At 39.3% G+C, this 15,081-nt stretch overlaps 1 protein-coding gene across 1 annotated transcript in view; it reads right to left on the reverse strand.

Annotated features, from left to right (window-relative positions):
- FRK (fyn related Src family tyrosine kinase) overlaps positions 1-15,081 on the reverse strand; it is a 59,624-nt gene that overhangs the window by 14,235 nt on the left and 30,308 nt on the right. Inside the window, exons 2-4 of the mRNA XM_024109364.3 lie at positions 14,331-14,452; positions 8,390-8,553; positions 7,539-7,707 (exon numbers count right to left, since the gene is read on the reverse strand). Of these exons, the coding sequence (XP_023965132.2) occupies positions 7,539-7,707; positions 8,390-8,553; positions 14,331-14,452 (455 nt within the window). The remainder of the gene's footprint in view (positions 1-7,538; positions 7,708-8,389; positions 8,554-14,330; positions 14,453-15,081) is intronic.

The following is a 15,081-nucleotide window of genomic DNA, read 5'->3' on the forward strand; positions in this document are numbered from 1 at the left end:
ACTGTGGAGTGAACAATAACTTAACGACTTACTGCATTCACTGTCCAAGAAGGCACTACTTTGTTCTGCTGCATCTCTGCAAGAAAGCCTGCTGAGTATCTGTTGCAACTCTTTCCCTGTAAGTGCCTAAAAAGTCACAGACTCTGTTAGGCAGAGTCAAAGATAAAGAAACATATAAGGGAGCAAATAAGGAAATCTCTGAAGAAAGAAACTGCTTCTACTATGTTTCTTTGAGAGTTGTTGTGATTACTGCTTGTTTCAACAAAATTCTGTAGTTCTCGGCTGACTGGCCTAAAGGCAAGTCGGCATAATCATTGTGGCCTGGAAACAATAATGTGACAAGGGAACACTTATTTCCCAGCTGTAGTGTCATTCATGGGCTGACAAAACCCTCATTGCCAGAAGCCTGAACATTGCTGTTCTTGGCCTGCGTCTTGTAGTTCCTAGTGTAACTTTTCAACGCAAGATGGTTTATGCTTGTGCACCTGCATGCCCCCAGTAGACACTTTGTCTTTCTCTGTACAATGTAAATAGTTACAAGAATGTGTGGCTAAAACTTTCATTTGAGGTCTTAAGTGACTGTGTTTTCAGTCATGCCCCAATAAACCTTCTTTGTCTTCCTGTCTGTCCAATATACATTGCCTTCTGAGATCAGAGAGATTGCATTAAAAACCAGGATTGAAGTGAAAAACGTTGACAAATGTTCTCCTCAGGTTTTACTCTTGGGCAGTACTATTTTCAGTGAACAAGGCTAATTTTGGCCAGGAAATAGATTTGCCATCTCATAGGAAAGAAAATAAAAATGGTCTGGACAATAGCAGGGAGTGGCTGGCCAACACAGCAGAGTTGGTGTCAAAGCAGTGTATAAACAGTTGTGAAAAATAACATGACAGCTTATGCTAACTTCACAAATGAGGCTGGCACCAAATAAAAGAATTTCAAATAGTGATGAATTAATAAAAAATATTAAAGAGGTTTCATAAGCCTCTGTATTACTTTAATCCAGGGGTCGGCAACCTTTCAGAAGTGGTGTGCCGAGTCTTCATTAATTCACTGTAATTTAAGATTTCACGTGCCAGTAATACATTTTAATGTTTTTAAAAGGTCTCTTTCTATAAGCCTGTAATATATAATTAACTATTGTTATATGTAAAGTAAATAAGGTTTTTAAAATGTTTAAGATGATTCATTTAAATTAAATTAAAATGCAGAGCCCCCCAGACCGGTGGCCAGGACCCGGGCAGTGTGAGCGCCGCTAAAAATCAGCTCACGTGCCGCCTTTGGGACACGTGCCATAGGTTGCCTACCCCTGCTTTAATCAAAAGCCTCCAGTTTAAATAGGAATCTTCTGACTCCTTCAGTGAGGATAATAGAAACCCTGTGTTAATGTAAAGACTATAGACAAATCATCTTGACATTTTGAAGGGCTCCATAATCCACCATTGGCAGGATCAGAAATCAGTTTCCAAATGGTCAGGAAAAACTGATTCAGAATTCATATGGATTCATCTTCTGATCCTCCTAATAGTTCAACACTGCAATTTCTATTATCACCTTTAACTCCTCCCCCCTTCCCTCTGGAGACACTGTTACTTCTTTATCTTTTATTCTATTGATAGCTTTTTTCCCCTTCATTACTAAACAATAGACGTGTGACAATTTGGAGAATTCGTCTGTACAATTTATGAATTCTGGTTGGTGTTACAAAGTAATAATTATGAAATTATTGTATCCAGGAGTTCCTCTATATGGAAGTGGAATTGACCACTTGCTGACATAGGGTACAGCATGTGCCTACCAAACCAGGGACAATGGGTGATTTTGAAACCTTAACTACTCTGACCAAACAATGGGTATGCTAAGGAGCTGAAGCTAGTTGCTCCAATTTGTCTGCATGATGGGGAGAGTGAAAAGAGTGAAAAATTCCAAAACAAGACAAAGGGACAGAGGAGGCAAAGCAAGGAGGAATAAGGGGAAAGGTTTTTCAGAGGCAGGAGAGAGGAAGAGAACTGGCATGCTTTCGTAGAAGGGAGCTCTGGTGTAACAGCAGTACCAGACAAGGTCAGAAAATCTAGCTGTGCTAGAGAAGGCTCCATGATTCTGAGGAGAAACTGAGCTGCAAGGGAAGGATCCCAGATACCCCAGAGGATTCTGCCCAAGCCCCCAAAACTACAGAGTGGTGAGGAAACTGAGGCAGAGAAAGTATATACAGGTGTGTTTATTATTTTATCTAGATCTGTGTATAGCTCGTGCTGTTAAGTAAAGAGCAATTGTGTTTTAGAATCCTGTGCATAGTTTGTGTCTGCTTTCACTGTTGTGTACCCCTGAAGGTAAACTGCAATCCAGAATCAGAGGGGTAGCCGTGTTAGTCTGAATCTGTAAAAAGCAACAGAGGGTCCTGTGGCACCTTTAAGACTAACAGAAGTATTGGGAGCATAAGCTTTCGTGGGTAAGAATCTCACTTCTTGCATCTGAAGAAGTGAGGTTCTTACCCACAAAAGCTTATGCTCCCAATACTTCTGTTAGTCTTAAAGGTGCTACAGGACCCTCTGTTGCTTTTTGCAATCCAGAAGACACGCACCTTTGGTGGCATTCTGTGGAATATGCAGGAGTCACTGGGAGGCTTGAGGAAAATGGCACATAGGGCCCCACTGCCAAGATAGGTTTCAGACACAGGGTCAGTACTGGATTGAGTTCTTAGAGGCCCAAAGCCAGGCACAGCACCTAAACTCTGCATAGCTCCAGCAAGTTACAGCACATGGGATTCAGTGTTTGGATTCCTTCATCATAGTCTGAGTATCCAGCAGGAGGAGCGTGACTAGATCTGTGACATGTTACTGCACTCCTATACCCAACACAGTTTCATTCATACTAGGGGGCCTAGGGTAACATTTTCAAAAGTGACTTAGGAGCCTGTCTAACTGTAAGTCAATGGGTGAATTTGGAACTCTTACCCCAAATTTTCTATGGCATCAGATTTGTATATGTGCACCGCTTGCCTATGCAAACATCAAGTTCTTATTTATGTTTTATATAAAGTGTGTAAGTGCTTTATAGACATATAAAAATATAGATCTTTCTGAATACACCTCTACTCGATATAACGCTGTCCTCAGGAGCCAAAAAATCTTACTGCGTTATAGGTGAAACCGCGTTATATCGAACTTGCTTTGATCCACCGGAGTGCGCAGCCCCGCCCCCCCGGAGCGCTGCTTTATCGCGTTATATCACAATTCGTGTTATATCAGGTTGCGTTATATCGGGGTAGAGGTGTAGTTTACTATGTAAAAAGACAATTTATGAAAGGATGATTTAAAATGTGTATATTTGACTCCACTCCTAATTCTTTTTATTGTTTGTGCATACCATGCTTAATGGCCACTACATTCTCTATTTTTACCATTGCCTTTTTTTCTCACTTTTAAATGTTATATAGACATTAACAATCATTTTAAGGTTTGTCTATTTTTAGTATATACACCTGTCTGTTTAATCCCAGGCCTATTTCATTTTAACTCCGAACTAAGGAGTTGCACAATAATTAACTGTTACTCCCTTTGTATCATATTTCTGACTTGTAAGAAATGATGCATAATGAAGCTTGGCATAAGCTCAGTTTGGTGCTCACTTATAGTCATCAACTGGTAGTTTACAAGTACCAGGAATAATAATCATTATAACACAAAGATAATAATATCTTACATTTACATATCACCTTTCATCCTGCATTATTGTACACATTAAATATTCTGAAACCACTTCCTTCATCACTGAAACCTAGCCCATCAGTATGGAATGCAGCAATATTTTAATAATGTACAATAGCAGACAACAGTTTGATAGGAAGTGAAGAAGAATAAGGCATCCAACTGAAATTGCAGGGAGAATTTAGGTTGTGATAATCTAACTAAACCCACTGATTTTGTAGAGGATATAAGCTTTATACTCCCTCCCCCCCCAAAAAAAAAACCAAACACACAAACAAAAAAACCAGGACTTCCAGTATCTCAATACTTGTTAACACCGTATTGGGAAATTGGCTTAGGGAAAGGTTCACCAATACCACTTCCTACAGCATTCTGGGAATTAGATTTTCCTGGGGCTGGGAGATCTTCCAGCAATGGAAGCATTTTTAAAGGATTTTTTAAAAGAATTATTGAAAAATTGGAGTAGGCATAGAAAAGAGTCCCAAGAGTGATTTGAAAGATGGAGAAAATGCCTTACAGTGAGACACTTAAAGAACGCAACCTGTTTAGTTGATCAAAAAAAAAATTGAGAGGTGACTTGATAAGTATATAAGTACCTTTACCTGGAGTAGGTATTGGGTCTGAAAGTGGAATGGAGAAAAGTTTACCAATGGCTAGAAATAGAAGGCCGACACATTCAAATTAGAAATTAGGCACATATTTTTAACAGTGAAGGTGAATAACCATTGGAATAAACTACCAAGGCAAGTGGTGGATTCATCATCATTTGATGCCTTCAGGTCATGACTGGATGCCTTTCTGAAAGTTATGCTTTAGTCAAAGATAAGTCATTGGGCTCAGTACAGGGCTAACTAGGTGAAGTTTAATGGCCTATGATATATAAGAGGAAATACCAGATGATATAATGGCCAATTCTGGCTTTTTATGCTATGTTTCTATGAAGACCATTATATCTCTGTATTCTAAGTGTGAAGAATCAGTATGTGCCCCAGAATATAACAACCTTAATGTCAAAACTCATGAACTACAGAGGCCATTTCCCGATTGCCTTTATATTAAGATGAAGTAAATTACAACATCTGGCTTCTGTTGCATTTTTATTAATACCAAACTAAGCTTTTATTACTCTGATTAGGGTATTTAAAATTATTTAAATCAATATGTCTGACGGAGATTGCTGAAATTATGAAAGTAAGCTTTGGAAACCCAATGTGCTAGGAGATTAAAATGTGAAGGTTTCACAGTGGGGGTAGGACATTTTACAAAAAAAGTTAATCCCTTAGAAAAATATGCTGTAGTGTTCTGAACACAGAATCTTGTTATCACAATACTTTGTCTTTACTGTAGAATATTGTGATATTTTATAAGGTATATCAAGAATAGAATCACACGGCCCAAACCCACCCCCTGTGAAGCCAGTGGAACTCCTTCCATTGACTTAAACAAGAGCTGGATCACACCACAGATAATAGAGATGGAGAAGATGAATTAAACCATCTCATCCATTTCCTGAGCCAGAGCAGAACAATATCTATAGTATATTATCTACGACTTTGTCCAATCTAATTGTAAATATCAGAGGTAAAGTCTTCCAGCACTCCACACTGCTATGCTTCTGTTATTGCCAGAGTCGTCACATAAACTATGGTTCTTTGCTAACTACAGTGTAAAATTTTCAATTTTATCTAAGAAATCTACTAGTTTATTTATGTGATCATCTTTTATTGCCTTATTATCTATGTAGCAATAAATGGCTTCTGGGATTGATGAATCAGCAATGTGAAGCTGCAAGTGTTTAACCAATCTCCACAGCCCAGGAACCAACCATAAAAATAAAAACTGAAGCAGAAATACCTTATTTTCTTCCCTTGTGATAATGCGGTAGTACTGTGCTGTGTTTCTCAAGCTTTCCAGTGACACCTATGGGGATGTAGCTAGGGTTGACAAACCGAGCAATAGTCAAGGGAGTGATCTCAGTGGAAAGGAGTAGTGTGGCTGAACACATGTGAAAATCAATCTCTTTCATGAAGGAATAAGGGCTGATTATCTGGGCTCTCACCTTCCTTGTTGTACAATTTAAGTAGTACCAAATGGAATTGGTATCAGCCAACCAAATAACGGAATGACTTATCATTCCTGATAGCTTTTTAAAAAATTAGTAGGGAGAGTTCAGTTAGGACTAGGGGGACAACGTGTTTCTATGTCGCTCTATCAGTTCTGATTCCAGGTTGGAAAATAGTATTCCCATTTTACAGAGGAAGAGACTGAAGCAGAGAGAGAGGAAGGCCAAAATGTTTTTTTAAAAGGTGCAAATTTTGGATGCCCAAAGTGGCCATTGATTTTGGGAGTTCAACTTAAAATACCGTCCACCTGATTTCCAAAGGTGCTGAGCACTGACATTCCCATTGTGGGGCTGGGGATGCTGAACACCTTGGAGCTTGGGCATTCCATTAGGGCATTCAAGATCATTGGTCACTTTAAAGAAAAGAGAGAGAGAGATTAGTCTTACTCTCGCTGTACCTTAATTTTTGTCTGTGTGAAATGGATGGCTTCCAGCATTGCCAAAGAGAAAAAAGAGATGAAATATTGAGTTAAAAATAGTAGAAAAATCAAATATAAGGGCCACATTATGCATTCTGCTGTTAAATGCAGGATAGTGAGAGAAGTGGAATATCTATTAAAATGGCCCAAAATCTGTTAGAGGGGAGAGAAGGTAACATGACATCATTCTCTCCTCAAACCCCAGTGAAGCTCCTTCAGGTGACTAATTTATATTTGGGACTCTAAACTTTTTTTTTCAATTTTGTTTTATAAGTTGCCTTCTATAGATCCTGGGATCACAATGCAAAAGGTCCTGATAACGGCTCATACTCGTAAAATAATCAGAGAGGTCAGGGTGTATCATCAGGAGCCTACTGATTATGTGCACTTGAAGGATAGGGAAGAAATTGTATGTGGCCATTCCAAAAAACAAAACAAAAAAATGAAAAATAAAGAGGACAGAGATTCCACACAGGCTAAAAATTTAAGTCCCTCAATGGGACTTTCCTGAATCAGAGTCATTAGAACCTCACAAATGCTTTTTGAATGAAAGAAAACATATTATGATATCCCTATTTTTTAAAAAAATGTTTATATCACCTATGCTTGGTTTTGTTATCTATGTGATTTGTGCCATCTGCTGGTAGATGTTGTTTTACAATGCAAAGGATACTTAAAATTAATTTTAAAAGTAAAGAAAAAATCAAACAGATGTCACATTATTCACACAAGGATATACAGTAGATAAACATCAGCAATTAGTAGAGTATGTCATAAATATGCAAAGTGTTATCACATTTCTAATCACTATTTAAAGTGTTTTACTCTGTATTACTGCTCTGAATAACAACATAGAGATTTATACAAATACAGATTCTATAACAATAAAACTTCGCAATATAGCACCTATCCACCAGAAGGATTTTTACAGCCTACAGATTATAGATAAAATGATCACTTCACCTACTGATGAAATGCAGCTATCTTTAGGGTGAAACATGTAAGCCATTCTGTGCCAGCAACATTATATGATGGGGCGGGGAGCTTGTGTTGTGTGTGTGAAATTGAAGAACAAAGGACAAGCAGGATATAAAACCTTAGTACAAAGTACCATGGAATCTTTAAGGGTCTCAAAATAACAAACTCAATTTTACCTATTATCCAGAAGATGCAGGTCTTTGAAGATGATTAGATACCCTGATTTTCTTATAAAGAGTATTTACAAAACATGAAACTGGGCTCTTGCCATGGCCTGACAATATTAGCAATTCAAAGTGATGTGTGACATACCTGGTTTTAATGTTTTGATTGCCACTGGCGTGATATTAGTCCAGAGACCTTCCCACACCTCACCAAATTGACCAGAACCTAATTTTTTCAACAGTTTCAGAGAATTTCGGTCTATCTCCCACTGGTCTGCAGTTTTGTATGACAAATCGAAAGGAGCAGGAACTTTTTTCTGGTGTAAAGAACCAAACACAAACATTAGATATTTTACTATTTGTTCAGCAAAGTGTATAATAAATCTTTGTTTAAAAATATGTCAATTAAAGTTGCAGCTATGAGGAATGAAGTTTCCTTACAGAACACACAGATGATAAAGATAAAACCCAAAAGAGAATGTAAAAAGCATCTACAAATCCACATCTTGGGTACCTCTTAATACAAAAAAGTTAGTTGAGCTTCAAATAAAACTTTGAAATGAAAGAACAGCAGTTACTTGATATTGTATAAGTCTTGAAAATGCTACAACTAGTCAAAGAGCCCTAAATTTTTAAAAAATCAACCCCCCTTGCAAGCATTTTTAGACAATGAAATATTGCCTGCATGAACCTGATGGTTTTGTCTCAGTAATACTTATAGACATCTAGAGTTATGAACTTGGCGATTTTATCTCAATATACAGAGCTATTCATAAATCACAAGTTGGCACATTCTTTTCCTCCAGCCACACAATTATTTGTTCAAAATGTCAGGGTATTTTATTATGAATGTGTCAGCTCCAAGAATGAAACAGTTCTGCAGTCCATGCAACTTCATCAAAGAATCAGGTTGTCATTTTGCAACCTAGCACCTTATGACTGATAACCAGCAGGTTAGTTTGAAAATATATATTTTGCACAATATAAAATTAACTTTACCTTTATACAGGGCTTCCTGAGCTTTACACAGAGGCCATCGCTGTTATTGGTGTAGTGGTCAACAAAAGCATTCAATGTTTTAAAAATATTCTTTTTGCTAAGAAAAAAGCCTTCTCCAGCCTCCTGTTGGATCCTGTAGTGTTTCACAACTGCTCCATCAAAGACTAAAAAATAAATTGAGATATAAGATCCCAGCTACTAAATATATATAGTAGTACAATATAGCTTATGGCCAACATTTTAAAAACAGAGTAACCAAAGTCAGGTTCCTAAATGTATATTTAAGGACCTAATTTTCAGAAGTGCCTACCACCCATAAGTCCCCCAGGTGCCTAACCCGGAGGTGGGGGACTGGGCCCCCCTCCAGCCGATGGAGACCCGCGTGCCCTTGGAATTGTTAGCACTGGACCACAAGGTGGAGCCAAGTCAGAGCAGTGCATCTGACTTCCTGACCATGGTGGATCATTATGCCATATTCCTGGTCACCACACCCCTCAGGGAGATCACGGCCAGAGCAACCACAGAAGCCTTCTGGCACTACTTTACCCAGCCCTATGGCAACCCTTCCACGGTGATCACAGACCAAGGCATGCCCTTCGAGTAACAGACATTTAAGGAATTGTGCTCTCTGATGGCAGCCACAAGCTAAGGATGACGGTCTACTACCCAAAATACAAAGCCCTCTGCAAGCAAGCTAACCAGACACTGCTAGCAGGGCTAAGGCCATTGGCAGAGATGTGGCAGAGAGACAGGCCTTCCTACTTGCTGCAGCTGACCTATGTGTATAACAACATGATGCGCACCTCCACGTTGTACAACCCCTACTTCCTGATGTTCGGTATGCATGACTGGCTGCCCATAGACATGGGCATTTCTATTAATAAATGCTTTGCTAATCACACTTCGAACAAAGGGCAGCCTGCACTTTAATAGTTTGCCTCTTTGTGGACCCTCCTGCAAGGCTTCCACTACTTCTCTTCAGTTGCTCTGTAAATTATGACCACGAGTTCTGAGGGTGGAAGATGATGGTGGTGGTCGTGGGAGGGTCTGTGTGTTCTATGGCACTGTTGCCCTTTTCCTAGGACCCCACAGAGGATTCTCTGGTGGTTCTGGATGAAAGGAGGAGGCGAGAGGAATGTGTGCCTGTATTTAGTTCCATGATTGCAGTTTTGTTCCAATCTACAGTGCAAGGAAGAACAGGGATGTATTCACATTTCTGTTGCCCATCACAGACAGGTTAGGAACTCCTTTATAAAAGAACGTCAGTCAGCCAGGGCCATGATCTGAGGAGGTAGAAGGGTGAGTGTCAGGGACCAAGAATTGATGCAGAAGCAGAAACTTAACATGGATCTGCACATTTGTCCATGACCAAGACAACTCTCCCTTCACTTCCAAAGGAATGATTTGAGATGAACTTCTCAAGGGGCGGGTAGGGAGAAAGCTGCACTGCTCATTAAGGACTAATGGGTGTAAGTCCCATCAGTAATATCACAGCAGTCGGCTACACTGTAGATATAGTGTAGTATAGTTGACCCGGCTGCCATTGGAGGATGTCCCTCTTTAATTCCATTTGCGGGTCATCCTCCTTTATCCCTCACCAAAATCCCTACTGCCTACCCCACCACAATGGGGGTGTCCCTGTTTTTGACTTGGAAAATATCGTCAGCCTGTGAGGAAGGAGGGGGAAAGCAGAAATGGGTGGGGTTTCTTGCTACCTGCAGCCCCATCAGTTATTTTGGGCACCTTGCCACTGTTAGGTGACCTCACACAGTTTCCTTCCCATTAATACCTTCCCACAGAATGAATCTGAAGGTTGATGGTGAGAAAATCTGTCTGTTTGTAGGCTCCGTACACTTTTTAGGAACTACAATTCCAGCAAGTCGATATAATATAGTCTTGTTGACAAGTGGAGCCTCTTTTTTCTTTATTATTGTTTAACTGGGAAAACAAATTAATATATATCTCAGTCCCTTTCCCCTCCCCTCCTAATGTGGGTACTTGTAGTACAGTATATGGGACTCATCTCTAATTTGAAGATCTAAATATTGGGAAGACTCTTATTTCCCCTTTTGTCATGCTAATAAAGCCTTTGCATCATACCACACCGTCATACCCTCATTCTAATATATATACATACACACACAGGCAAGTGTGTACATATATATGTACAAACACATGCAAGTGTGTACTTGATATAAGTTCCTGCAATGTTAGAATCATTCAAAATGTTGTCAATTAAAAGGTTAGCATACGGTGGAGTTTTTCTGATCATTAATCCAATTTTAATTGAATAGAATATCCCCCATCGCCCGCACCCCCACACTTCCTTATGCAGGAATACATATTCGTATTGTCGCATGCGATTGCCAACAGCTGCCACCAGAGGGCGCATAGGTGCCGTTTAAAACAAGGGATTTTCTATATATAAGGGTCAGAAGTAGGTATATTTCCAGATCATAAAAATAATTAGACTGAATGAGTCTCAAAAGTTGCTTCTTTCTAATATAGTATTTAAAATACTGAGTACATTTTGGTGATGCATAATTTGGGATCAGGTTGAAGGAAAGAACTTAAATAGAGTAATTTGGTAACAAAACAGAGAAAACAAAACATAGAAAGAGGGGAAAGAAGGTGCATTGACACCTTCCGAATGCACTATAAACTAAGATCTGGGAGATGCCCACTTTTCAGAACACTGTGGTAACTATCATCATTCACAACCCTATAATGAAATTGTAGCGAGGAAACAAATGTGAAATACCAATTTCAGTGGACCAGATTTATATGTAACATTTCAGAAAAGTATCATCATTCCTACTTTTATGGTTCTATTTCTCTATTTCAGGGGGTCCAGAGAATGCTTTCTTGCACTGGGAAGCAAGGCAATACTTTTGCCCATCCTGTTACTTTAACTGACTTCCTATTCCCTGTAGATGAAATTTGTTTTTGTGTGGAGGACCTGCGTGTTTGAGGAGTTATTTATTTGTATTCTGGTAGCACCTTAAAGGCCCCAGGATTGAGTATTAGGGTATGTCTACACTGGACACTTCAAAGCGCTGCCACGGGAACACTCCCACAGCAGCGCTTTGAAGTGCGAGTGTGGTCGCGCACAAACACTGGGAGAGAGCTCTCCCAGCGCTCCTGGTAATCCGCCTCCACGAGGGGCTTAGCTCCGAGTGCTGGGAGCCTGGCTCCCAGACAGGAGCGCCGCCAGCTCAGATTCAACACCTCCATGCAATTTACTGAGGATAGGTATATTTGCCTTCTGTAATCTAAAATTTAAAAAGAAGGTTGTAGCAACAGGCATATCTGAGTTTTAAACGTATGTATAGAAGTATACCAGGTGCTTAAATGCATTGTCATTTCATGCAGTAAATCTTGCAAATATCATTATTCAAGAATAAGAGACAAGCTTCTTGCTGTTATTGGCAGTGACACTCAATTAAGCTGAACACATCTAAATTATGGCTTTTAATTAAAAAGAGGCAATGCCTCTGATGGCAGAGGCATGTTTAAAAATTAATGCCTTTTACACCAGATGCTAGAATCATCAACATAAAATTCCTTCTGCAACATACGCATTTTTAAAATAAAAAAAAGATATGACAAACATCAAGCAGTAAGGATGATAGAACCAGATCTCTGTGGCCTATCTAAAGTTTGAAGCGATCTCAGTTTAACCATTTGTGGCCCACAAAAACCTCTCTTTAAAATTAAAAATTGAAGCTGAATTCTAACAGTCTTGTTTGCCTTCTAAATCATTTATGAAATGTGAGTTTTTTCCACAATGACACATTAGAACTGAAATGTACTCATTTTAATGAAAAACAGGTTTTTTTTCCTCTTCCCCCCTGCCACCTAAGTAGATTTGCCTATTAATCTCTCCTTCTTATATCTTTGGCTCCATTATATATTAGTGTGAACCTCATAGATTTCAGGTTACAGGGGCTTGGGCAAAAATATTTATCATTTTTGATCTTCGCAGAGTCAAATCCTCTGGGGTTTTGCTTTGAGCTTCAGGTACAAATTAAACTCCAAACCAAAGTCAAACAGCTGAAAACACTGGGAGTTCCACATGGTTTCCACTCAATATAAATACATTTGTTCCAGGTAACTCAAAATTATGTCTAAACCAGGGCCGGCTCCAGGCACCCGCGCAGGAAGCAGGTGCTTGGGGCGGCCAATGGAAAGGGGCGGCACGTCCGGGTCGGTGGCGGCAATTCGGCGGCGGGTCCCTCAGTCCCTCTCTTTCTCTTTGAGCTTCTGCCGAAGTGCCGCAGAAGAGAAAGAGAGGGCTCGAAGGACCAGCCGCCGAATTGCTGCCGAAGAATGGAGCAACGCGATTGAGCTGCCGCTGATGTACCGCCGATCGCGGCTTCCCCCACCCTCCCTCCCCGCTTCGCCGCTTGGGGCAGCAAAAAAGCTGGAGCCGGCCCTGGTCTAAACTGACACCTCTCCTCCCCTGCAATAGTCAAATCCCACTTTGTAGAAGTCTTCAGTAAAGAAGTATTGTTATACAATACTGAACTATCACACAATTAATAGAAATGGGTCAGAACCACAAACTTCTGAAACAGACCCATGCTTTTTTCAAAGTGTGGGGGTTCTCAGATTCAGGCTTCGGTTCAGGTTCCTCTCTTATAGTTCACTGGTTACATATTACATGAATAGAATTATGTAGGTGTGTAATTATACATCTTTATAAACATGCCAAAGCATAAGTCTGGGATGATCCATAAGGGTGCAGTTTCTTCTTGTTTTACACTGATCTCGATGTCTGAGCAACCTCAATGAAATGGAAAATACTGCTAGCTGGAGTTGCAGTATTTTGTTGCCTTTGTCAGCCTTGACAGGGATGTGAGATACTTTTTGAATGTGCTTTAAAGCCTAAGCTGTCTCCAGGTGATTTACCACGGCCAGAATGTATGTGGATTACAAGCTGTTCACTTTCCTAGCATGCTGACACATGCCTCAAAAATACTGCCACCTCTACTGCATTCTATTCCAGTAACAGCAAAATGCTTTACTGGGCTAATGTAATCGAGTGTGTGGAACCATCCTAATTCAATGCAAGTACTGAAGAGTCACTAAACTACTCTGTTAGCAAAAACTTTGAAAGCTGCTTCCAGTACATCTCCAGGTATACAACATTATACCCCCACTGACAGTCTTCTCTTATAATTCTCTTGGCTTATATTTGTATCACAGATCTGGTGAATGGTGTCCAAGAAAATCCATCATGGGATAATATTTCATATTATCTATTAGGACTAGCGTTAAAAAGAAGTAAGGTTGGCTCCTGTAAGTAAAATCATGCTTTTCCCTATTTGGTAGGTAATCAGTCTATTTCAGGTACAAATTTTACCAGGAAGTCCATCACATCTCCTGAAGCCAGAATGAGGGATCTTGACTAAATAAAAAAATTAAACCTACCACCATAGATACAACTAACTTTTCACGCAGATTGATCATGTGTTTCTGAAGTCTAGTTTTGCAAACCAATCCCACAAAAAGAACAGCTTAAAACTAAGGATATATTCTAGAGATTCTACTGTTTTCATATCCTGTATAGATCTGCCAAGTGCTAGCATGTGTTTCATTTCCAATCTGAACCAGTAGGTGCACTGATGTACAACTCTAATGTGTTTGTGGCTCTTTAATTATGAAAACATTTCTCATTTCAAGGCAGCTGGAACAATGAAAAGCAATAAGCACAGAAAGTTAATTTGAATTTTGAGCATATTAATAAAGCGCTAAAAGTAAAAGTTAGTAAAGACCTATGGCTCTTACCAACTTTTATGTATCTCTTGGGAACAAGAGATTATTATAGATTTTAATTTCATTCTCATGCATGCAGTTTATCACTCTAGAAAATAAGAAAAGAAAAACAGGCCAAATGAAAAACTCTTACAATATTTCTCAAGGTAAAAAACTGCGATACCTGAAAGGGAGAATTGGCTTTTTTTACTTTCGCTTTCTCGGATTAGGAAAGCTCCTTCCTGATTTTCAGGGCACAACAGTTGTTTCTCTGCATCTGCTCGTGAGACCGGTCCAAAAAACCATCTAAACAAAGACAGAAAATTCTAGCATTAATTTTTACCAGTCAGCAATAATTAGCAGAAAAGACAGTTACACTGTGTCTACTAAGCATACAACATAGCATACATTATTTTTGCAAACAAGTAAAGGGGAATTTTGATACAACTTGTATTAGATTATTGAAATAAACAAACAAACAGGACAACACACGTTATTAGAAGATACTACATCTCTACCCCGATATAACACAAATTCGGCTATAACGCGGTAAAGCAGCGCTCCGGAGGGGCGGAGCTGCGCACTCCGGTGGATTCGGCTATAACGCGGTAAGATTTTTTGGCTCCCAAGGACAGTGTTATATAGGGGTAGAGGTGTATTTAAACATCTGAAGTAAAATCCTGAGCACATGGCAGTCAATGCCAAAACTCCTATTGATTTCAATGGTGCTAGAATTTTATGCTTGATAGAGAGTCCTTACTAAAAAATAGACTCACAAGGACTATCTTTAAATAGCCCTTTGAAAATAATTGATGCCAAGTCTCCTTTGAATTACAGAGGGATATATGTTTTTATGATTAACCTTGATTTGTAATTTATGAATGCTATCTGTACTGAATGAAATAAATTAATTTTTAATTAACTAAATTATGCTG

The sequence above is a fragment of the Chrysemys picta genome, chromosome 3 (assembly GCF_011386835.1).
Source record: "Chrysemys picta bellii isolate R12L10 chromosome 3, ASM1138683v2, whole genome shotgun sequence".
Taxonomy (NCBI): Eukaryota; Metazoa; Chordata; order Testudines; family Emydidae; genus Chrysemys; species Chrysemys picta.